The sequence below is a fragment of the Callionymus lyra genome, chromosome 1 (genome assembly GCF_982586985.1).
Source record: "Callionymus lyra chromosome 1, fCalLyr1.hap1.1, whole genome shotgun sequence".
NCBI classification, from domain to species: Eukaryota; Metazoa; Chordata; class Actinopteri; order Syngnathiformes; family Callionymidae; genus Callionymus; species Callionymus lyra.
The window spans coordinates 15,054,720-15,079,588 of NC_141818.1; the positions used below are offsets into that span (position 1 = coordinate 15,054,720).

The 24,869-nt window shown below is 37.8% G+C and overlaps 1 protein-coding gene across 6 annotated transcripts in view; it reads right to left on the bottom strand.

Moving 5' to 3' along the window:
- Positions 1-24,869, bottom strand: part of rtkna (rhotekin a) — an 84,430-nt gene that overhangs the window by 36,993 nt on the left and 22,568 nt on the right. The window contains exon 1 of one of the 6 annotated variants that reach the window (XM_087794715.1): positions 16,654-16,956. The exons of the other annotated variants lie outside the window; for them this stretch is intronic. Coding sequence (XP_087650841.1) covers positions 16,654-16,749 — 96 coding nt within the window. The 5' untranslated portion in view covers positions 16,750-16,956. Of the gene's footprint in view, positions 1-16,653; positions 16,957-24,869 lie in introns of those variants that run through there. 6 annotated transcript variants of the gene reach the window in all.

Sequence of the window (24,869 nt, forward strand, 5' to 3'; positions counted from 1 at the left end):
GTCAAACTATTTCAGTCAGAAATTGAGGTATCGTGCAAATTCAAATGTTAGTATAACGAGTAAAAGTAAACATTTTTCTGTGTTAAAATTTGTTTATATAATAGGACAATGGCTCTTGAAAGTTTCTGGTTTTATCTTCTTGTATCTCAAAAAAGTACCTCAGTACTACACATTAAAAAAAACTCACTTGGTCACTTGGACAATCATAGAATCTCTGGAAGAGTCGTCCAGACAAAGTTACTAGTGGTTAAAATAATAACTAGAGGATCACTGCTGTGACACAATCCCTTTTTAATCACAGAAACAAGTGAAATGAACAAATGAAAAATAAGATGTTTTTCTACTCGATATGTGTTGATTATAAATAGGTTGTTTAAAAGTTAAAACGCTTAACCTTGATCCATATATTTCCTGGATTAATAATGTCTTCCAAGATCTCATGTGAACGCTCAGTTTTCTCTACTGTCTAATTTCTTCCCAGTGACCTCCTTTCTTCAGTCAGCATTCATCTCTAGTTCCTTTTCCCCCCGGGATGTTTTTTTATTAAATTTGTAGAAAATTGCTTTTGCTACTGCGGGTTTAAGGGTAAGCAGTGGAATCAAAGGTTCGGAAAAGAAACATTTAAGTGTCATTTTTAAGTGGAAAGAATTCCAAACAAAGGCTTAGTCATAGGATCCCATGTTTGCTTCATGACTTGCCAAACAGACAGCCGGCAACTTTTCACCTCAAACTGTTGTTTTTTTCGCTGCTATGAACCAATTAAAAGTTCTTCTGCACTTTGCTTTTTACTCTCCGAGTGGTAGACGGTGCATTACCGGGCCGGCCCGAGCGCCCGGCAAGTAGCTGTGCATCGGAGCGCTTCGCCCTGTCAGCCGGTGATGTATGAGAGTGATTTGTGAGCAGGTGGAAGTGAGGAAAAAAACAGTTGAGAGTGAATCAGCACAACGACGGTTGCGAGAGGGAATATCTAAATGAGACCGCGCGGATAAAAGGGTGAATTGTGGTGGATGACGATGGCGTTTTATTGCTCGGATACCGACGTATTTGTCGGTGAGAGTGTGCTGCGGTGGCGGATGATGTGTGGGTGGAAGTCGTGGCTAATAGCAACAGAGTGCATTCACACATCTGTGTGCGACCACACTTTTTCACCTAAAGAAGTATTTTTCCACGCATGGCTAAAGGCTAGACGCTTGAAATATGAACGTTATAACGCCTAAAAAATGCCATCATACCCATGCTCTTAAAACTACTTTTTCTGCCGTGTAAGTCGTGTAGAGCTAAAACAAGATGGACCTCTGATAACTGGGGACTTAGAGCTGTAAATATCCTGCAGTTAATCAGATTAAAGTTTCGTCGGCGAGCAGTCGTGCTACCTCTGCGAACCCGGTTAAAGCGCCGTCACAGACTGATTTACTCTCACAGTTCACTCGGAGGGTTTAACAGAGCGGCGGAGGATCAAGTAAAGTGAGGTGTAACCAGCCGTCTGGATTATCAGAAACCTCTATTTCGGAAGTAGAACGAGGAGGAAAAGTCCCGCGAATTCATTTAGAAGTTTCACAATTGTGTCATTTTAAGCTGGAACAGTGAGTATTTTTGGGGACTGGAATGCGTGATTCAGTATTTTAGGAGTGGAATGAGACCTAAAACAGGATTTATCCTGCATTAACATGTAAATCCAAAAGCTATGCTTTTCAGGGGTTGCAGGGGCAGCCTCAGCAAACACGCACAGATTTTCCTTGTCAACCTCTGCCTCTCACCAATGGACATGACCTCAAATCCAATTTATGCTAATCAGTCCGTGTAATACTACTGCAACAGATACCCAACCAACATAGTCAATATGACATTTTACACCCACTCTTTATTTCTACCACAGGTTTGACCACAAATTAAGCTCAGGGCAGCGCAAGCAGGGAAGGAAGTAGAGCAGTGAAATACAAAATACAAGCATCAGATAATGGTCTCCAACATCAGTGAGAGACTTTTCTTTTTTCTAGTTATACAGAAAGTTATTGATGGCCCTTTTTTAGATTCACCCTGTGAGATTTTGTGAGTCATGTTTAGCTAACTGACAAAACTTAAACTTAAATTCTTGCCTTAAATTCTTCTTTGTGTGTATTTGATAAAATTATGATAATTATTTGGTTGTTTTATGTTCACTTCAACAATACTTTAAGGCAATTCAACTTTACCATACTAAGCATCCCAACCACCAACATCCCCTATAAATCCTACAAAAATTGAAAATTGTAAACTTAAGTGATGGATGAGGCTTCATGAAACAGCCTTGTAGTGAATACACTGTATCAGGCGTCTTCACTGTGTTGCAATTAAACCTCCATCCTCTAGATGGCAGCGGTCATCACGTATTCTGCAGCTAACGCATCAATGAAACCTCACAAGATCCCGGGGATAACTGAGGACGAGAGGATACAGTCGACTCCAGCCGCTTTTTTGGACATATATTGTTTTCAAAACAAAAATATGAAAACAGTCATGACTTTGTCAAGAGTCATGTAGTCTGTAATTTCTGCAACGCAATACATCACATTCTTGCCCCTGTATTATGACAGTTATTGTATCGAATTTCTTTTTAATACATACTATAATCATGATCCAGTGTCTTCAAGACACAGCTGTACCGTTGGGCCCCATCAACCCATCTCTACCCATCTCTGATTTCAATATAGATTTTAATTTTTACGTCAGTAATATACTATAAACGAAGCAAATTTAAATCGATTACTCATTCACATCTGAAGTAACAGTCAATCAACACAGCTTCTAATACACGCTCCCAGATAAGAACGCTTAGTCAGCTTTGTTATGATGAACGACTCAGCACGACTGGCTGGAACAATGATATAATTATTCATTGTCATCACTTTGCCTTCCCCAGGCAGAAGGGAAACATTCCTGCAGCCAGACAAAAATCTCAGCCAGTTCCCAGTCCGGACCACTTCCCATCGACTCCCTGACAAGACGGCTTTCTCCTCCAGCATCGTTTCTCTTCCTCCCTGCTGCCACTGCACTTCCTTACAAGCTTCCTTCCACCGCAGATACGAGCACATAAAGCCTCTTTATGGACACATTTCTCATCATCATGGATGTGTTGTGTATGGTCTTAAATATGGGCGAGATATTCAATTCCTCCTCACAGGAGACGGCCTAGTAAATCCGCCTGCCAATATCCACAGTTGAGTGTTGTACTGCCTTAAATCTCCGCTGACAGGCAGTCATATTTTTACACAGTTTTTTTATGGCTCTGATTGGGAAAGGGGGGGGAAACAGCTATGAAAATAGGACGAAACACAATAAAAAAAAACAAATAAAAAGAGTATTTTTTATATGAAGATCCCAGTTATATCTATAGAAAATGCGGAAAAAAACAACATTGATTAAACTACCATTAAAACAGACCTAAAATAAGTGTTGCATATAATATACTTGATCAAAAACATATAGATTTATTTTTGATTATCATATACAGTATATAAAATACAAATAAAGATTTTGCATCTCCTCAAAAAATAGATGGGTCGATCTTTTAGAGAGATTATTTACTATTAAAAGCTTCAAGAAACGTCTCATCAAACTTGCTTCTTAACTTTAACATCCATGACGGAGGTCGTCTATCAGCCCCTGCTGGCCAAAGCGAAAACTGCATTTGAAAATTTCCCCTGTGGTGTCCTTTACTTTAATTCTAGTCATGAAGATCATGACTTTAGTTAACTTTTAAGTTAACCGGTTGATGTTGGGTCTTTTGTAATAACTAGTATTTTTTTTTACATTTTATTAAATTACAAAAACACTGTTTTGTTGGGGGTTTTATTCTGAAAAATGGACAGTAAATAATGAGAACAAAAAGTCGAAACAACAAATTGTAACAACAGCAAAACGGTTATTTGAAGATTAGCCTGCATAGCTGAAGAAAATCCAATAAAGGAATTGAATTAGGGAAACCGTGAGACTGACGTGACCTGAGAAAGTGACGGTCAAGACATGAGATGCTGCACAAAGACTATAGATAATCTTGGATTATTTCACTGCTTTCTACTTCCCCCTGAAGATTATAGTCGTAGAAGCTTTTGTATCTCGAAGTCAGATGAAGAGTCTTCATAGTAAAAAGTATATTTAGAAAACTATCTTGGTGCTGAAGCAGCTGCAACCCTCAACTGTGATCACACGATCACGTTAACGTCAACACGGTTCTAAAACCGTCCCTCAATAACCTTGCACATGTTGCATAACTATCAGCTGCCATGTTGCCCGCACTGACATACTGACCATTGAACCTGAGCCCAGGGGTGCAGCCGGGGTTAATGAGGGTGTAGTGTGGTCACTGCTGGGGTTAATGTTTTATTCTAGTTGCTATGAATATTTTTAGGTCAGGAGATTAATGGAGTATTTTTGCAGTTCGCAAGGACTTGCTGTCGCTTAGGTTTGTGGGGATCATACTGTGGGTGAGAATTAGAAAACACATTTACATAGTCTTGAAACTCTTTTACAGATAATTGAGACATTTGTTAAAACAATAAAATAAACTTGCAAAATCTTTTTTAAATCTTTTATAATGGAAAAGTTAGTTTCACACTTTTGTAAATGTGTTTCACACTTTGTCTCATAGTTTATGCATTTGTTTAGAGTTTGTAAATTTGTTTCAGAGTTTGTAAATGTGTTTGAGAGTTTAAAAGCGTGTTATAGAGTTTGTAAATGTGTTTCAGAGTTTTCAAATGTGTTATTGAGTTTGTAAATGTGTTTCAGAGTTTAAAAAACGTTTTATAGAGTTTGTAAATGTGTTTCAGAGTTTGCAAATGTGTTTCAGAGTTTGAAGATGTGTTTCAGAGTTTGTAAATTTGTTGTAAATGTGTTTCAGAGTTTTCAAATGTGTTAAAGAATTTGTAAATGTGTTTCAGAGGTTACAAATGTGTTTCAGAGTTTAAAAATGTGTTTCATAGTTTGCAAATGATATATATATATATACAGTATATGTTTTATAGTTTGCAAATGTTTTCTGAGTTTGTAAATGTGTTTCAGAGTTTGCAATTGTGTTTCAGAGTTTGTAAATGTGTTTCAGAGTTTGTAAATGTGTTTCAGAGTTTGTAAATGTGTTTCAGAGTTTGCAAATGTGTTTCAGAGTTTGTAAATGTGTTTCAGAGGTTACAAATATGTTATAGAGTTTGAAAATGTGTTTCAGAGTTTGCAAGTGTGTTATAAATGTGGTTCTGAGTTTGTAAATGTGTTTCAGAGTTTAAAAATGTGTTTCATAGTTTGAAAATGATATATATATATATATACAGTATATGTTTTATAGTTTGCAAATGTGTTTCAGAGTTTGTAAATGTGTTTCAGAGTTTGCAATTGTGTTTCAGAGTTTGCAAATGTGTTTCAGAGTTTGTAAATGTGTTTCAGAGTTTGCAATTGTGTTTCAGAGTTTGCAAATGTGTTTCAGAGTTTGTAAATGTGTTTCAGAGTTTTGTGCATTTGTTTTGATAATTTATCAAATATTATTTCAGAGTCTGTAAAATCAGTTTGTACGTTTAATTCAGAGTTTATGCATTTGTTAAGAGTTTGTGTATTTGTTTCAGAGCTTGTAAATTTGTTTTAAAATTTGTTTTAAAATGTGTACATCTTTTTCATAATTTGTACATTTTTTACAGACTTTGTGCATTTGTTTCAGAGCTTGTAAATTTGTTTCAAAATGTGTACTTTTTTAAAAATAATTTGTACATTTGTTACATAATTTGTGCATTTGTTTAGAGTTTGAACGTTTGTTTCAGAGATTGTTCATTGTTCCAGAGATTTACATTTTAATACGTTTATTTCACACTCTTGTTTTGCACTTCCAGGCCACTGTAGATAATAGAATATGAATTCTCGATCGTTCAAAAGCTTCCTTCACAAGTTGTTAATAACTTTCTGACAGGGAAAAAGTCAAGAGAGGTGAGAGCTGGTGTCAAGTTCACAGCCAAAAAGGGCATCATAAGTCTCCCCCTGATGCAGCTAAGCTTTTGAACCCAACATGACATCACCCAGCTTGGGACTTTGTTCCACTGATCTCATCGCCACCAAACAAAGTGACTTGTTGAAGAGGGGGTGTTGTTTGGAGGTGGGACATCTCAGCTGAGCATTTCAGCACCTCGTAGCACAACAACAGGCCCCTTTCAGCAGCCTTTCACCCCCACTCATGCTGACCCGCCTCCACAACCTGGTATTCCCTGCTAACAGTTCAGCTTCACAACAGACATCCGTCTTCTCTCTCGAGTATTTACTCCGACTGGCCATGACAATAACAAACCATGTTTGCGTGATTCCAGCTCTGATTACATCAACTTGAGGAAAAAAAAATAAAGGAAGTAGAAAAACTTTCCCCTCATTTATTACTTCAAAAATGTGCTATTACCTGCAACATAAATACAACAGTAGTAACAAACACTGAAAATAGTGTGAGAAATAAATATACTATTAAGTACAACCAACTATTTGCAACAAGATATGGACCATAAATAGATATTATTTAAAAGAGTTAACTTGTTAACTGTTTGAAAACACTTAAATTCAACTACCGATGATACAACTAGTAATGGTCTGATGAAGCTTCATGAAGCAGTGTCATCATTTTCAGAGTCCACTAGATGGCGGTCTCCGCACTATTTTCCTTTGTTATGAACAATGTGCTAATGCAACATCACATTATTTTTTAAACTGATGGCACCACCTACTGACCTGTTAACAACATGACACTGTTTCATGAAGCTTCATTAGACCATCATTAGAAAAGTTATGGCTACACTTTCAGCTGCGAGTTAGAGACTCACTTCGTAAGATTGGATATATTGTCTCTAGCTCCCCCTTTTGTCAGAACAGTGCTACAGCAATGTTGGTGTAAATTTGTTTAAAAAACAAGATAAAGGTCCTATCTGTAGTTTTTTTTAAATTGTGTTTGTGACTGCTCCTAGTGTTGATGTAGTGCAATGTCATTCATTGTCAGTAATTTCTTAAAATTAAATATAAAGTATAAGTTCTAAGATAAAGGTCCTTGTTGTGTCAGTTTCTCGTCTAATACTGCTGGAAACTTCAAAAACTCACAGACTCCCCTGATGGGTCTTGAAAAAGGTATGATCGTTGAAAATAGGATATTTAGAGAATCCTCACGAGAAAGGATTGTTCAATATTAATACAGCCATTGCAGAAAATATGAAAATAAAATGTTGAAATGTTACTTAGTGGTGCTTTAATATCCATTGAAATCATTAATTTGTTAATATTTATCTTATTTGCAGGGGTTGCTACAAGGAAAAAGGAGACGGACACCCTGGAAAGGTTTCCAGGCCACTTAGGGGTAGAGAAATGAACTGCAGTACCTTTTTAGGACAGTACGGGGGCAACAGAGTGCTCAGAAAAAAACTTAAAGAGTCCACAACTGATGTATATTTCATACATGCTCACAATGATTTAGGAGTGATATCTTCACCAGCTGTCAAAGCTCCCTCCATCCAACTGCTGCGACAAGATTGTCCTTGAAAGCGAGGTTTAAATTTGATCAGAGAGCGCTTGTTCTTCAAACCATCCGACAGGAGATCAGACATCTCTCTGTGTCAACTCACTCGACCTCCGCCGTGATTCACATCGACAAGTGTTCTCCCCGTTACCTCGCTCGCAACAAGACAAATCTCTGGATGGCAGCAGAGTCGCTCGTGGAGCTGGCAGAGGGAAGTGCACTCGGGGACCGACGTCGTTCAGCTACTGCCATGAGAACTCTCTCTGCACGGATTAACTGTTGACAAGGTTGTTAGCGGGAGAACAAACACAAGAGACGTGAGATAAGCCAACATGTAAAACCGCTTTAAACACAACAATAAAGACTCCAACTCTAATAAATAGTGGTATGAATAGTGGATTTTTACACGTTGTTGTCCCAGAAAAAGATCAAAACGACACCAGCCTAAATCACGTCCATATGGAGCGACAGAAGCGACGTCTCCACGCTCAATTAACCACATTACCAAATGCTCATGTACCACTGAGCGTGTTTGCACAGATCTTCAAAGACAAACATGTGATTAAACAGCCTGAACCGCCAGCCGGTTTGTGCAGAACAAGGTCGGATCTTTTCGAATCACACCTGCTGAGGAATCTTAGATTTTTCATATATATATCTACTTCATAAATAGGTTTGTTGACGCTGAATCTCAATTACTTTTGATGGGTATGTGGTCTCATTTCTGATGACTAGTTTTAGTCCCTGCTTCATTAAGTAGAATGTTGCTAGACCACGAATGATGTGTTGATGTTACGCAGATGTAGCAATAAAGAGGCTTCAAGGCGTTAAGACCCGAGAGAATGAAGTGTTTCATCATATTTATTAAACATCCTGGCACATATATACAGTTGTTTTTTTTAACACCACTTACATTCAATCAAATGTTCGTTAATTTTATCAACGTTTCTCTCACATTTTTAATTGAAATGGTTCATCCGTTTTTTGATTATTAATAATGAAAACACTACTACCTGGCGACAGTCACACTAGTATCTCGGAAGAGGTAAGTACAGTTAGTTAATTAAGTTAGTTAATAGTTAAAACAATGAGAAGGGTATGCATTTAGATAAATAATTACTTGAATTTCCGCTTGCGGGACTAATAAAGGAAAATCCATCCATCCATCTATCTTTAATAATACATACATTTGTTAAATAATGATAAACTTAAATCATACTTTAAAGTTTAACATATTCCTTATATACAAATACAAAAGCTATCCATCTATTAACAGTAGTTCAAACACTAAAATACTAACAACACTAACAATACAACAATTGCATTATGAAGTCTAAGCTCTGTATACTGTTGTTTAAATTTAAATTTAAATTTTGTAAACTGGAACTGAGAATTTTATGAGGTATCCAGGAGGATAAAGAAAGAAAGAGATTTCTTTCATTTTACAAACAAAGGTGTTTCGCGGTATGTGACAACTGTGCAACTGTGGAACTACAGTATTGCAGTTAAACCATTCTTACAGTGGGGGGAGCCAGAAACGACATTTTCAATCCAACATATTGCTGCTTTAACATTATTAAAAATAATAATTTTTAAATAAAGGGCGTACAGTGCTACGGTGGTTAGCTCCATCGTGTTGCGTGGGTTTACTCCGGGTTCACTCACACAGTTCAAAAAGGTTGATTGGGAACTTAGGGAAATTGTATGAAGGTGTGAGTGTGACCCCCATAAAGAAATAGGCGGCAGTAAATTAAAGAATGAATAACTTGTTAATTTAACATTTCTATTTTTTGTACAGTCACTGTTTCTCTTGGCAAACAAATGTGGTAAAATGTCAGTCAGAGTCCGATAAAGATACGTAATCTCTCTCAAACACAATATCAGTTCAAGGACAATGGGAGGAAACTGGAGTGCCTGGAGGAAACCCATATCATACTGATCTGCAGACCTTCATAGAACCTACAGAAAAGAAGAGATTCAACGATGCATGCGGAGAAGGTAGGAGGAGGAGAGGCAACAACATAAACTGAGTGAGAATGTCTAAGCTTAAGTTTCAATAACAGCACCTGTTGGTGCAGCGTGGTAGTCTCTCCTGCTCATGTTGCTCAGGCCAGCTGTTTTTCTACGGAAACTGGCTTAGGCACCGGCACCTTACTGGCTCCCTGCTACACAGAGTACCTATTCAGACCTGCTGCTGTGAACTGTTGGTGGGTGGGTGGGGGGGGGGCAGAGTATGGGGAGGGGGAGTGAAGTTTATATGGGCGTATGTACTTGTGAAAGTTAGGGTGCAGGGATGTTATGCGGAGCCAGATGGTCTGGAGACAGGAGACCTGAGGTCAGCACGGCGAGAGCGAGGCTGAGGTGCTACATTTGTTGGAGGATTGGTAGCATGTAGTACGTGTCGCATACAAAGACTCTATTCTGCTCCGTCTCGCACACATGATATTTTTCAAGCTAAGACACACGAGATAACTGTTCACACGATCCTGTCCGTCTGCGATGATAATAGTAACTGCAACAAGAAACAAACGCTAACATTAGTGCTAAATATAGTCGGGGTATTTCCCAAGGATAAATTGCTGCAAAAGATTTCACAATTTCAATTACAACTTATTTTTTCTTTTTAAAAAAAACTTTACTTGCCATCCTGAAACAGCAACAACCCCTGGCTATTCCAAATACATTGTGTTTTTATTTTTATTCATCTATTGTCTTTCATTTTTGTTTTAGTGAGACAGGCAGAGCAAGGAACTACTTTTTATTTCACTGTCAGATGGAAAATTAATAAAGATAATCAAATCAAATGTGACCATTTGTATAGCTTCGATTATAAATAATAAAGTTAAGATTTAACAGATAACATACTAAATTTGCCCCGAAAAAAAGCTCAAATTCACAATAAAACTACAGAAATCCATTTAACATTAAACGACAAATTATAAATCAAATTTGTCACAGAGGTTCAGAAAGAACTGCTGAAAGTCCCCCAAGCCTGAGGCCCGATCTCAACAAGAATTTAACTGTATCCTCACGTCCTCAGTCATTGTGGGATTTCAATGTTTAGCAGCGACTAAGTGACTGCAGCCATCTAGCGGCTGGAAGTTTAATTGCAACCCAAAAATGAACTTGGCATGACTATAAGCATTTTAATGCTAAATAAAAAAAATAGAAAACCTAATAATAGAGTCGCTCTTTATTTATTTACTTATTTATTTTATTGTATTTTTATTGTATTCAACTATAAAGCATAAAAAACTTTGGTAGCACCTAAAATATACCTTTACTGTATATACCTTTGATTATATAGTTAAGATTAAATTGATTTGTAATAAAAAATGAATGCTTAAATTCACAGTTAAACCACACATAAATCCATAAACATCAAACATTAAATTATATAATATCAAATCTGTCAAAGAAAATCAGAAAGAAATGCTTAACAGTACAATTGATAGTTTTGCCAGTCGAGTGCTTGCTCCAGTCATTCCAACACCATTAAAAATGACACCTAGGTCTCAATAAAAGGTGAAAATTAAAACGATTTTTGATGTTTGGATGTCTCTACGTTTAAAATAGATTGCCTCATACTAAAAGATAAGCAAGTGTAAAAGTCAATAGTTTCCTAGAATGGCCTACATAAGACGCTAAGTGTCACAAATCAAGCGATTGTGCCGCGCAACAAAAGTCAACTAAGGATTACTGATGCACCACTAACTGCTCTACTGTCGAGAGTTTAATGAGTTTTTCATGTCGGTGAAGAGGAACTACACTAGAGTGGAGCCGGGATCCAAATTTATAAACACGGCGACATTAAGAGCTTTTAGTTTATATGCGCCTCGTCGGCTTGTTTAAACCTCACGCTCGTGATTTAATTAAAGCTCTGCGGTTTGGTTATGTACTCCAGTGAGTTAGCTCATTGAACGTAGCAAATATTGACTCACAAAAAAAACACTCCGACAGACTTGAGTTGTGTACCAGGAGATGTGGAGGAATTTGCTTTGGCCCGGCGAGACTGTGGAACTTGTATCGAGTGCTATTAGCTTGAGCTCAGTAGTCGCGGAAGCCAGCACGCCTGGATTAATTCAGAAGACCAAAAACAAGCTCCCCGCTGACCACCCGTGCGAAGAACGTCAAAAAAATATTATGGGATATTTGTCGCGACTAATCGTGTGTATTTTAGCACACGTCTAAAATCAAGTAAAAGTGAAACACGAGGACAAACATTTCCCCCCCCCCACACCCCAATAAAAGCGCTGACCTGCAGAGATCAGAGGTAAAAGAGCTAACGGCCATCAGTCCATCTGAAGACTGGACCGCGGCTATATTTAGTGTTGCGGGAGCATGTGAGAGGTCAATACATGAATCCAGTAAGAAACCCCCTCCTGACCTCCATCTAAAGCTCAGGTCAAGGTTCAGCTACCAGTGTTGGAACATGCTACTGTCAAGCAGGAAGAGCAAGGATTGACCGAGGTATAATAGTTAACATTTTTAATAGCAGCAAATGGGACGATTCATTCTGAAACCACCAATAATTTATAGTCAAATATGTCCATCTTTTCATTGATCATTGCTATCATAACGCAACAGTTGAGCTAAAGGTTCAAATATGACTAATTTTGTTCGATGTTTATTTCAATTTCATCTCGTTCTTTGCTCCAGTTTACAGTGATCTGTATATTTGATACAATCTTGAACTTCGAATCATGCAAAATGTTTGTTTTTGTTCAATCTTAGGATTAAAACTGTAATCAAAACAATTAACAATTGTTATCAAACATTTTTTCACTGTTAACAAAAATACATAAAATGCAACCAACCTTATCATCTGTAATCAAAATATTTTCAGCTTGTAGCATTTCTTTTTTTTTATTGTAAGACAGCAAAAATGAATCGTTATCAAACAAATTTCAACTGTAGTCAAACAATAATCAACTGTAATAATTTTCAATTAAACATGTTTTGGTTGTAATCAAACAGATTTAAACTTTAATTAAACAATAATTTACTGTAATTAAATATTATGTTTCTTTGAGATCCATCAGTAACAAAAGTTATGTTTGGACAAAAGGTCATTAGCAGTCGTTTTAAAATGTAAAATGAAATCCTTATTTTGTTTGTTGTTGTTGGTAGAGGCAAGTCTGAGGATGTAGTTGTGCATTTTCCAGGAAAAGTGACGAAGAGGGAAACATTTCTGTTTGTGTTCCCACTTTTAGTGAATCTTTACCCCGGGGAACTGTTTCCTCCTATGTTTGGTCCAGTGATCAATTTCTTGGAATTCTTCTTGTTTTTCCAGGAACAAAAGTCGGGTTTTAAGGCAATATAGGGGAAATCCACTTAGTTAATCAATTACTTTTTTTACGAGCAAAAGTTGTTCACATCCTGATGTGACATCAGAGCCAACAGATGTAATGCAAAGCGGCGAGTGTCCTAAAAACAATCGATTTAAGTCATTTCATTTTGTATATTTGGGTTTTCCTCCATCTAAGATTACGTGTTCACAATCTGGATTTAGCAGGTTCTTGACTTCGATCCCACCTATAACAGTAGGGGGGGCTATTGGCAAGAGTCTGGCGTTACAACACGTTTCACGATACAGCAACATTACGATATATTGCAATATATTGTGATACTTTAGAAAAAGGATATAAGTCATAACTGCTTTCATTTGTTTTTTAACCAAAATATGTAAAAAAAAAATTAGCTTTAAAAGTCAACCGTATCCTCTCATCCTCAGTCATTGCCGAATTTGAATTTTCCATTAGCTGCAGAGAATGCAATGACTGCTGCCATCTAGCGACAAGAAGTTCCATTTCAACCCAAAAATGAACACAGGGTGAATAGTTGCATGTTAATTCTGATTTTAAAAAATATTTTATTTTACACACAAGTTAATGAACTGTTAACCATAAAACGACTATGGTAGCACCTAAAATAGCATTTGCAAGAGATGAATTAGGAAAAAACATGTTTCTCTTATTGATACAGTGATCTTGTATATCCATACAGTATCGAACATCCCTATACATGCATTAGGAAGGGGTCAGAAAGCCAGTCTATAACAGGATACAATCTATTTATCTAGCTATCTAGCTATCTATCCATCCATCCATCTACCAATCCATCCATCCATCCATCTAAAAGGACGGACACAAAAACACATACACACCTCTGGACAACATTGTTTGTTGTCCAGAAGAAACCTGAAGCAATAGCACTGAGACAGCGTCCACTGGTTAGCGAACGTCAATTACTGCTTCACTTCACTGCTCCAGTGGTCGTCAACAATTCAGTGGTTGACTTCTTGCACAGTCTGCATACTTTGGGCTTATTAATTCCATGTGGCCCAAGTCTCAACATTGAGAGGTGAGTCCGAGGTCAACACCCAAGTCTCACGCACAGAGAGAAGAATTGTCCCTCCCGAGACAATGCCGGATTTATGAAATCAACAGGAACCTCCTTTTAGGAAAGTTCATGACCCCCAGACATAAATGTCCTCATTTAACGCCTGACCTTTATCGTAACCGGAGCTTCGGTCGGCGAGCTAAAATTAGCGCGACTGAAGCGGTCGCCATCTACGGCGATCAAGATCCACCGACAAACGCCGAAGCAATTAGCGGTCTGTCACAGGAAGTGGCGCATACTAGAGTCCGATGACATCATGTCGTCGTCCTGATGGGAAACAAAACAAGCATTTCCTGTTTCCCATCACTACAGGGAATCCTGGATCGACTGGGCCACATACTTGTATACATGTGCAGGGGAGTGACTCCAGGAGTCGACTTCCTCACCGAGAGAAGAAGAATGCTGGACCTGTTAAAACTTGAGTTGCAGATCACACTTTCGTCATCTGCTGCCATTATATACGGAGTTTAGAAAATGACAGGATCTTTACATTTCGGGACAAATGACTGCTTTTATCCGACGTGCGGCGGACGGCGAGCTCTCAGGTGCTCGCTACTGCAGGAGGAAAAGTAATAACTACATGTCTGCGAAAAAGGCCCCCGAAGCCCAAAAAAATAAATCATAGCTGAAGTTACAGTTAAAGAGTGGGCCGCTCAGCTCGGCCACGTACAAAGAATCCCTGTCTCGTAAACCCACCCAGACTGACGCGGCGGGAGGGAAGCGTGTGTGCAAACAAGGAGAGTGTTTACTGGGATGAAATGCACATTTGAGTCAAAGATGAATTCAACTGTCATTTCAAAATAAAGTTGTTGTTTTTTTTAATCCCCTCAAGAGAGACGTTGTGGCTCCTTATTTGATGAAGATAATATTATTAATCCAAGATACTGACGCTTTAAGAACAGCATGTCCTGGTTTCAGATATTGAAAGACAAAGCCGTGTATTCAGGATCGAGAAAAACAAACTTCTTCAAAGTCAGTTTGTGTCGCACCGTAATTTGATTAGCGGCCGACCTTGTTATGGTCTTTTTTTTTTTTTTTACCAGAGACAACAACATAATAAGCCACAATTTTCCCATGATGGTTCCCAACAACTGGGCCGGGGCCCGGTACCACTGCATTAGGCATTTGTTACCAGGCTACACTAAAAAAAATACATAAATATATATTTAATTGAAGGTTATAGGCTTTCAAAAAATTAATTTGATTTCAGATGCTTGTTTAGAAGTTGTTTACTCAAAAAATAGTATTAAGGAAATAGAAATAAAGAGTAAAAAACGTACATACAGAACCAGCTTGTTGCAGAAAGTCTAGCTCCTGCTGATTCAGCATTATCTTGAGATGTATTTTTCATTAAATAAAGTTCAAATTAAGTAATGAAGTTTTATTTTTGCCGTTTATTATCTCAAGGTCTATCCACGAGTAGTAACGCCAAAATTAAACTAGTCGGCAGTAAAAAAAAAAAAAAAAGGGGGTTGGGGTCTCCTGCTACAAGTGACATAAATCTGACCCCAAAAAATCTATAAAATAAGTAGGTCAGTCAGTCGGTCTGGGCGCTTTTCTCTATATCTGGACATCAGTATTGAAACAAAGAGCGGCCACATCTGCAGCACAGGCAGCAAAGCCAAAAATACAGCCGAATTTCCTCTCTGGAATTCCTGCATTTTTTTTAAAAACGCGTGTTTCTCTTTATCGAGCGATAACTCTGATGCTGGGTTTTGAAAAAACAACTAGATTGACTCTTAGATTTCCGTTCTTGTGACACGGATTTGTCAATTATCTTGTTATCTTATTGTTCATTATGGGAACTTTAATTGCTTCTTCAAGCTCTCGCAGATATAGCAGCGAACCCCAAGTTTAACCAGCTTCAAACAGACACATTAGAAATGGCATCATTCAATAAGGCTGCCATGTATTATTCTATGTCTTATCCAGAGTGCACTGCGAGGCTTTCCCAATTCCCGGCACACAAATGCACATGGATGATCCCACTGGGAATTCCGAGGCCCCCACATGTGCAGCCGTGCACTATGTGTGAACCCCACGAGGAAAAGGAGACGAGACAAGCAGAAAGATGGATGACATGCATCGTTGTTTTCTTGCCGCTGTCACCAAGATCGTCTGTGGATAGAAAAAAGAAGAAAAAAAAAAAAGAAAACCTCTCCCTGTGTGTGTGTGTGTGTGAGGGACCGCTCTGTCCCGCCGGGAGATTCTTCAACACAACTCCTCTGTAAACTGACCAGCACTGAACCACAGCTGCAGGCTCAACTCACTCAACACATCCCAGGGGCCAACACTTTATAATAAGGCTCGCTTCATAACCACCAGTGTAGAATAAGGTTTTTTCCAAAACTTCATTTTGTGATTTTACAACCTCATTTTTCAACGTGTCAGCGAAACACTGTCAGCATTGTGTTGTTTTTAAGTGTGGCTTTAAACATGTTTTAATTGTAAATGTGAGAGCATTTATGATCCTTACCATTACCATTTAAAGAGTCCATGATTTTTAAGTGTGTTATTCATATTTTATGTCATTCTTTTTCACATTTTCTGACTCCAAAAACAAGGTTAATTCCATTTTTTTGCATATTATGATCAACTTGCAATGTGTGCGTTTCATTTTAATTTAGAAGTGCGTGTTAAACTATGTTTACGACATTTTCAAGAAGCATTTTAACAAATAAGTATCCAGGTCGGACACTGAAACATGGGATTGTAAATGGAAAAAGTGGGTCAAGAGCGCAAAGACTCACCTGCAAACTGAGCGCGATCTGACGTATATACATCATGTTTAAGTCCTCGAGTATCCAAAGTTTCTCCTCCATGTTGACGAATTTATCCCCCGGCATCCTTACGCAAAAAAATCCACCAAGTTAATCCAGAAGTTGTGGAACTAAAAAAAAAATCAGGTCAACATTGTCGCGGTGCGTAAAAACCCGTTTGGATAAATAAAAAGTTCCGAACAGATGTTCCAGAGAGTGAGACCAGAACTCCACCACAGCGAGGGTTCTCCGTTCTGACAAGGATCCAACCCACAAGCGCAGGAGAAGTCCGCGATCGTCCCGCCTCAGAGTCCACCAAAAAAGGGGGGATCGCCCGTGACGCGTCCACCCTGCGCGCACCTTCAAATGATGGTCGTGAACTTTACTGATCCACAGAAGAAGGAGCAGAGGTTCCTGCGGGAGATCCACGCCCCTTCAAGACAAACAAACAGCGAATGCCGACCTCGCCACTGTGGCGGTTTTTTTTTCAGGGTGTGGAGCTTTTGTTGCGTGAATACATGGAGATGTTATCTCTGTGTATGATCTCAGCTCCACGCGTGAATCTGTGCCACGTTGTTGCCACTTCCCGCTGATAGAATCACTCCCAGAATAATCCCCCCTTAAAAACATCAGAGGACCACATTAAATGTAGAGAGTAATAACGTTTGAATTTACTAGATTAGATTAATTGACTATAAAAAGTAACACTTTGTAATTTGCTTTCAACTAAAAAGGTTTAATATGTGGTTTAAATGGTTTTAATCATGTGTTGGTTGCCAGATAATGAGCAAAACCCTCATCTTTAACGTTGCTTTTTCAAGTATTTAACTTGAATAAATGAGTTCAAATTAGATCATTTTCCCCCAAAACTATTCTAGATTTATGATTTATATAAATGAACGTTTTACTTGTATATGTTTTTTAAATAGTTGTACACATTGACTACAGGCAAATATTACTTAATTAAATTGCTACAAGAAAAAAGTATTTCATCATTTGTCACAAATGTCACAAGTCAGGTCGAGGGGGCAGCAGGCAAAGTAAAAGAGACCCAGATTGCAATGTCCCCATTTACATTTTTTCAGGTCAAACATCTATAAAAATGTTTCCTGGTCATTTGAGGGCATCAATCTCTCTTGTTTGACAAACAAGGAATATTTTGATCAAAACTTTAATCTGTGATACAAAATATTTAGTGCATTGTTCCATATATTCTCCAGGTTAATTGAAATTTGCTTTCATTGAATAACTAAGAAAGTGAATAATTTTTAGGAAATAAACATCATTCATTGATTTTATTTCCTTTTTAAGATCACAGGGGTGGGGGGGGCTATCCCAGCTCTTCAGGGGGAGTGGCAGGGGACACCCTGAATAGGTCGTTTACGGACAATTCACCTCTTTTCGATTGAATGGGGTTAAAAAAAAACAGGTGATAACATCTACAGGTAATTAAAATGTAATTATTTATCATTCATATAACAGATTCAACATATTCCAAGCACCGCTCTGACCAACACAAAACAATCTACATAAATAAAATGAATTTTAGTCTCATTTCTTGATGGCTTCCATGCCCGTTTCTACTCAGGTCTCGTCCTTGCAAGCACAGAGATTGAGAGAGGGTGAGGGTCAAACCTTCTGTCATGCATTATTTATACGACATAAACCCAGTGTCACTAATCTTTTGAATTTTTCATCATCGCCCCGTTAAATATTTAACCAGCTCTCCTCTGGCAAATCCCTGACAGAACAAAAGATGTAGGAGTTTCCCGGGACGGATTTATACCACAGAACGTGTTGTGTTGCTTTCTTCAAAAAAAAAAACAACAACATGTAACTCCTAAGAATTGGAACAGCTGTCAGTGTTCACAAAAGGGTGTGTGTTTGTCGTGTGTGAGGCCCAACATGCACACAAACACCACAGGCAGACCCCCTGACAGGAACACCAGCCTCTGGGCTCAATAATTAAAACATTCTTCTACACTTCCAAAGAGCTGCCAGTTGTTCGCTGCGAAAGAAAGTGGAATGATTGTCTTTCTTTTGACTTTTGTGACTCACACACACACACACACACACACACACGCACGCTCTCATACACTGGCCCCTCATCACACACCCTCATGTTCTTAAACAGGGGGGAACAAAAGGACCCCTGCCACCGCCCAGCGTGAGGTGCCGGTGGTAAGTCGGGTCATTTACCACTCAAGAGAAGCTTCCAGCCTCAGAGTTTAAATCAACCGACTAATCTGTCAAGAGTCACGGAGGCACAGAGAGGAGATTTATTGTTGCAGAGGTGGAGGAGAAATAGTTGAGGTGAGTACGCATGGACAGGGTCAGAGTCGCTCATAAAACATCCTGAAGCATATGAGCGGAGGTTCATTCCTCTCTAATGATTGATCTGACGCGAGGCTCCAGTGGAAAAATATTCACTTCAAACTCCTTTATTAATTCAGGCGAGGTATGATAGACAAATTGAGGAACAGGTTACACTTTTTCAAAGTTCAGAGAAAGTGAGCTACAGTTTGTATCATGTATTAGTTCAATCATATTAATAGTTTTGTTGTTTTACAAAAAATAGAAAACAAAAATTCAAAATGAGGTGAATTTAGTTGACACAAAGATGGGCTTGGTTATGTGTGACATCAACTAGGGATCTCTTGACTTCTTTAGTAGAGGTGTGTATTGGTAAGAATCTGGAAAAACAATACGTATCTCAATACAGTGACGATATAACAAGACTGTAGGAACAACGAAACATTTGTAGTATTGCTCGAGAACTTTTGCGTTGCACAATTTACAGGCACATGACTGATGAATTGTGGCAACAGTTTTTATTTGTTTTGAAAACAAAATATGTCCAACCGTAGAAAAACTGCTGTAGTCAACTGTATCATCTTATCCTTAGTCAATCCCCGGGATGTAAAAGGATTTTTAATGTTCCTGGGGTTATGGAGGACGTAATGACTGCTGTCATCTAGTGGATGGAAGTTTAATTGCAACACAAAAAGGAACAAACACTGTGAATATTTGCGTGTTAATTTTAAATAGAAAAATCTTATTTTATTGAACTATTAACCATTAAAGAAGTACAGTTAAAAAACTAAATATGATTTGAAGACAATATAATAAAATATATATGTTTTTAAAATAAATATCGAAACAGAATCATGAAGAAATAATATTGCGATATTCTGCCGTATCAATGTTTTCTAACAACCTTATTCCATGGTCAATACAAGAGAAAAAATTAATTATTTCACCTCGGAAAATATAAGATAATAAGGAGGAAGAAAAAACCTAATAAACATCAGAAAGATTCCCAGCAGAACCAATATGAACTTGATGTAAATTGTAGTGATGGGCTGATGAAGCTTCATGAAGCAGTGTCATGTTGTTTAGAGGTCTGTAGGTGGCGCCATCAGTTTAAAATGATGTGATGTTTCATTGGAACGGTTGTTCAAAACAAAGGAAAATAGTGCACGGACCGCCATCTAGTGGACTCTGAAAATAATGACACTGCTTCATGAAGCTTCATCAGACCATCACTAGTAAACTGAGGAAAATCTGACTGATTCTAAAGCAGAAATCTCTGACATACGTCTTGAAAACTAGTTTTTTAATTGGTCATAAACGATTGTTATGGAACAGTGTCGGAGGTAACGACACATTAAGATCTGTTTGAATACAACAGAGTGATGTTAAGAGTTGTTTTCTAAGTGCTGCACAATGTTTTTATTTGTTCCAGCTCTCACAATTTTGCTATTAGTATGATTTACATGAACAGGACTATTGTATAAATTTATGCTGATAACAAAGACAAACTGCTCTGCTTCAATAATAATTATTTGTTGTGTTTTACACATTCAACGAACAAAATATGAAATATGAAGATGCAGTTAACAAGAAATGAAAAAAACAGAATGGTTGAAAGTTGGATTTAAATCTCATCAGAGTTATATAGCATTTTATATATATAGATAAATATATATATATATCTATCTATCTATAGAGATAGATAGATATATATAGAGTCTGAGAGTCATTCTCGGCGTCATTACAGAATATAATAGAAAAAAAACAGATCTCCGCTAAAACAAATATCAAACTAGTGATGGTCTTATAAAGCTTCATGAAACAGTGTCATTATTTTTAGAGCCCACTAGATGGCGGTCCCTGCACTGTTTTGAACTGTTGAACTGTTCAAATCATTTGTAAACTGATGGCGCCACCTACTGACCTTTAAACAACATGACACTGCTTCATGAAGCTTCATCAGCCCATCACTAGATCAAACACAGCCTTCTGTTTATAGAAGCTTAACTAAAACATGAAACTTTAAAAGCCAAAATTCAGGGTGATTATTGAAGGGGAGACTACTACCTCAACCGTTGATATGGACGGCAACAATATGAAACAGCAAATGAGATATGAAGACTATAAAAATCGAAGAAACTTGCACCGTCTCTGACTTCTAATGTTTAATATTTATTGCCTACATCCACGAAGTGACGCATATACTCTGCATAAAAAACAGTTTATCGACATAAAAACATACGATTTGATCTTAAAAAAAAGTCTTACTTAAAAAAAAAAACACATTTTGTTTCAACACACATGGGTGATGTAAACAGTCGCACAACATCCTGAAAATGGTAACAGAAATGTTGACTTTGAAGCATTTTGAGTAGATCTGCGATCACTACAGGCCCTCTCCAAGTACCAACATTCAACTTCATGACACGTTGCTGGGCTATTCCACTCCGTCTCTCCACGTGGACCGGACTTCAGTTTTCTAGACTTCACACACCATAAATAAACCTCGACTTCCAACATCTCGCACTCCTGAGCTACAATTTTGTCAGAAACGTTCCCTTTATGAGCTCAGAGAGATCAACACTCTGTAGTTCTAAACACAACACCAGATCACGATAGTGATGTAACTTCATGGAAACATTTTTCCCCAACTCCGGCTTAAACCCAGACAGGTAGTTTTTGTTCCTCAAACTTCATGTCTGGGTTGTGGTCGGGGGTATCGGTTTTTCAATAACTATCCTTGAGGTGACTTCACACACTATAGGGTAACAAAGGTAAAACCTATGACCATTGATGATGTAAACAAAAATTACATTAACCAATATCAAGAGTCTGAAAAGCAGAAAAATATTTTTGGGAAAATGTTTGGCAAAGGAACCCAAAAGTGATGCAAGTCTTATTTAGAGAACGCCCTGAGAGCTCATAGTGTCATGTTCTGGACGCTCCCGGGGAATCTCTGAGCAACAATAAACATGTTTTGACAAAAACAAGCGAACAAAAACACAGCTATAATTTCAGTAGCAGGCCTTGGCGACTGGTACTCAACGAACTCTGTCCTCGGGGCAAGTGTTCAGGCAACCCGGCTGATTTCTAACACTGTGTTAAACCGTTATCGACTTGTTGATGGTTAATTGAATTAGCATATTGAGACTTAATCCTTTGTCTGATTATTCGAAGCCAGATGTGACACCTGAACACAACCCGCTGAATCCCATAATCCCACAGCAACTCTGAGATTTGTTAAAGCCCTTCACGCCTGATTTATTTGTTTTATTCAGCTAGAGACTTCCCCCAATTATAAATAAAAATGGGAATTTTATAATATGTAGGTTTCCATACATCAGTAATATGGAGCACACACAGTATTTATGAGTTTAAAAGAAGAAAGAAGATACTTATATTAAATATGCATCTAGCTCGTCTCTTTCCAACATACTGGCAAGTATTATAAAATACAGCGAGACTACAAGACTATTTTCCGTATTTTTTAATCGTTAAAGAATCTTAAGAATGAAGATCATTCAGAAAAATATATCACGTTAGTTCCAGAGAAAATTAATTGTTTACGTTAATTTGTCATGATTTGGTTCCAGTCCGTGGTGTCAGGTTGTCCACATTCCTACAACGGTAACGTTGGAATTAATTGTTCATTTTATTCTATTGTTATTCCTGGTGCATTGAGCTTTGCAAATGTCTACTTGTTAGTTTGATTTGATGTACCATGAACTCGAGTTTTGTTTATCTGCCTGGTTTTACTGCATGATTTTCTTTTTTTGGTTAAGTGCTTGTTTTATTTGTTCTTCCTTTTAGCCAAGTGTCTTGTGTATGTCTTTTATTAAACTTTTACTAAATTCCAGTCTCTACAATCACTTGGGTTTAGCAACTTCCGGTTTAACAATTTATTTATCGGCAAACATGTGGATGTTTTTGACTTTTGGAGTAATCCTGGACGCAGTCATGCATGAAACAATTCAGTCAATAAATAAAAGCGTGTTAAACATGTCGTGTCTTTCAAGCTAACAAGCGTATGTCCTCAGCACGCGATCAATACATTGTTATCTGGTGATTTACGAACTCATTTATTAACACCTCCAGTAGGTTCAATGTCAATCAATAATAATGACTCAACCAGAACATCCGCCGGCTTTCAGGCCAGAAGAATGTAAGGCCGAGGAGACAAAAACAAACAAAAAGTCCTCGACGAGGTTTGACCCTGGTTTGACATATTTGCAAGATGACATGATGACGCAGCTTTTGAATGATTACAACAGTAATGACTTATTTCCTCATGTTTGTTCCAGTCTTCATATTCAGGATTACCCGAAACTCGAATCACATGTTGTGTTTTTTTTCCGGCAGACGGCAGGTCACATCTGCTCCGCCTGATGAGAGTGATGAGCTGTGAAGAGCAGACGCATCATGGAGAAATCCCCTGGAGGAGGATCTCCACTTACAAAAAGCTGCCTTGACGCACTCGTAACTCAGACACGGTGACGGCGCGGTGACATCGTAAAGCTCGTCCACGCTCTGCCTTGTTATTAGGTGAACATGTTTCGCTCTTCAAACTCAGGGGAGGATGCGATGATAACATGTGACGCAAGCCTGAGTCATTGTCGGGGAGTTGAATGTTCAACCGGCAGACAAAACGAAGGAGTAACCGTTTGGAATGAACGGGAAATTTTGAACATGTTTTTGGGAAATGATGACGACACCAGAGATGATCAGACCCAGAAACAAAACGAGGCCTTTCAGGATGTAGAAGACTTTAAGATTAAGATATTGTACACATTATTCTTTAGATTGTGTTTGAGTGTTAACTTACAGTACTTTCTTTAAAACTTAAACAATCTAAGATTGCAGTGGATGCTGGAATATAAGGGTATCTCGATAGTAAAATCAGTTTCATAATAATCATTAATAATTGAACAGGCTATGATGAAAAAATATGAATCTAACCCTGTTGTGCGGAGTCAGCTCTATCCATTTGAAAAATGAATTGGAAAACAACTGTAACAGCCATGACTTATTCATAATACATATTGTCCTGAATGCTTCATATTAATACAGTTGTTTGTAATTAATTTGCAGCGTGAAAAGAGGGATCGTTTTCCTTTCTTTCTTTGATTTTGGAGAAAAAGCGCACAGGTTTGTATTGTTGAGTTAAATGTTATGTAAGTACATTACATGATCCATTTGTTAAAGCTGATATAGATATAGATATAAGTCTGAAAATGTTTGATACCAGTACCTATACCTTAACTTCTATACTGGTTTCTGAATATTGCTTTTTAACAATAACAATTTTAATATCAATTCTAACAAAAAGTAAATAACATTACTGATAGTAAAACGAGTTTGTGCAAACTTCCAGTAGATTTATACTCCAAGCTTACAGAAGAAAGAAAGAAATCTCTATAGTAAATTGTGTGTAATTTTGTTAGTTTTCTTCATGTTTTTTTCCTTGTTTCTGTTTTATCTTGACCACAGAAGGCAGGTGTGCACGGTTGAGTGGTCTCTCATCCTTCATAAGGAAACCCAGAGCAGGAAGAGGTATCCAATGATTACCTTTTTGCAAAAGTTACATTGCACAGTAGCATTTTAGCTGGCTTGGAATCACAATAAAGATACACACATTTAGATCACAACACTAGCACTGGTGTCATCCCTTTAATATATAGAACTATGCAAGTGAACCCGTTTGTAAAGATTACAGCCAGGCAGACTTATCGATCTTGATCACGTGATTTTGATCCGGAAGTCGACAAAGAATACTCAGTCCTACTGAATCATTTCAGTCGGTGCCTCACAAAAAACCCAAAGTTCGATCATTGTTCTGCCAACAGAAGTGGAACAACTTATGATTAATCGTGGTTTATTCCAGTCTTTTAATATGT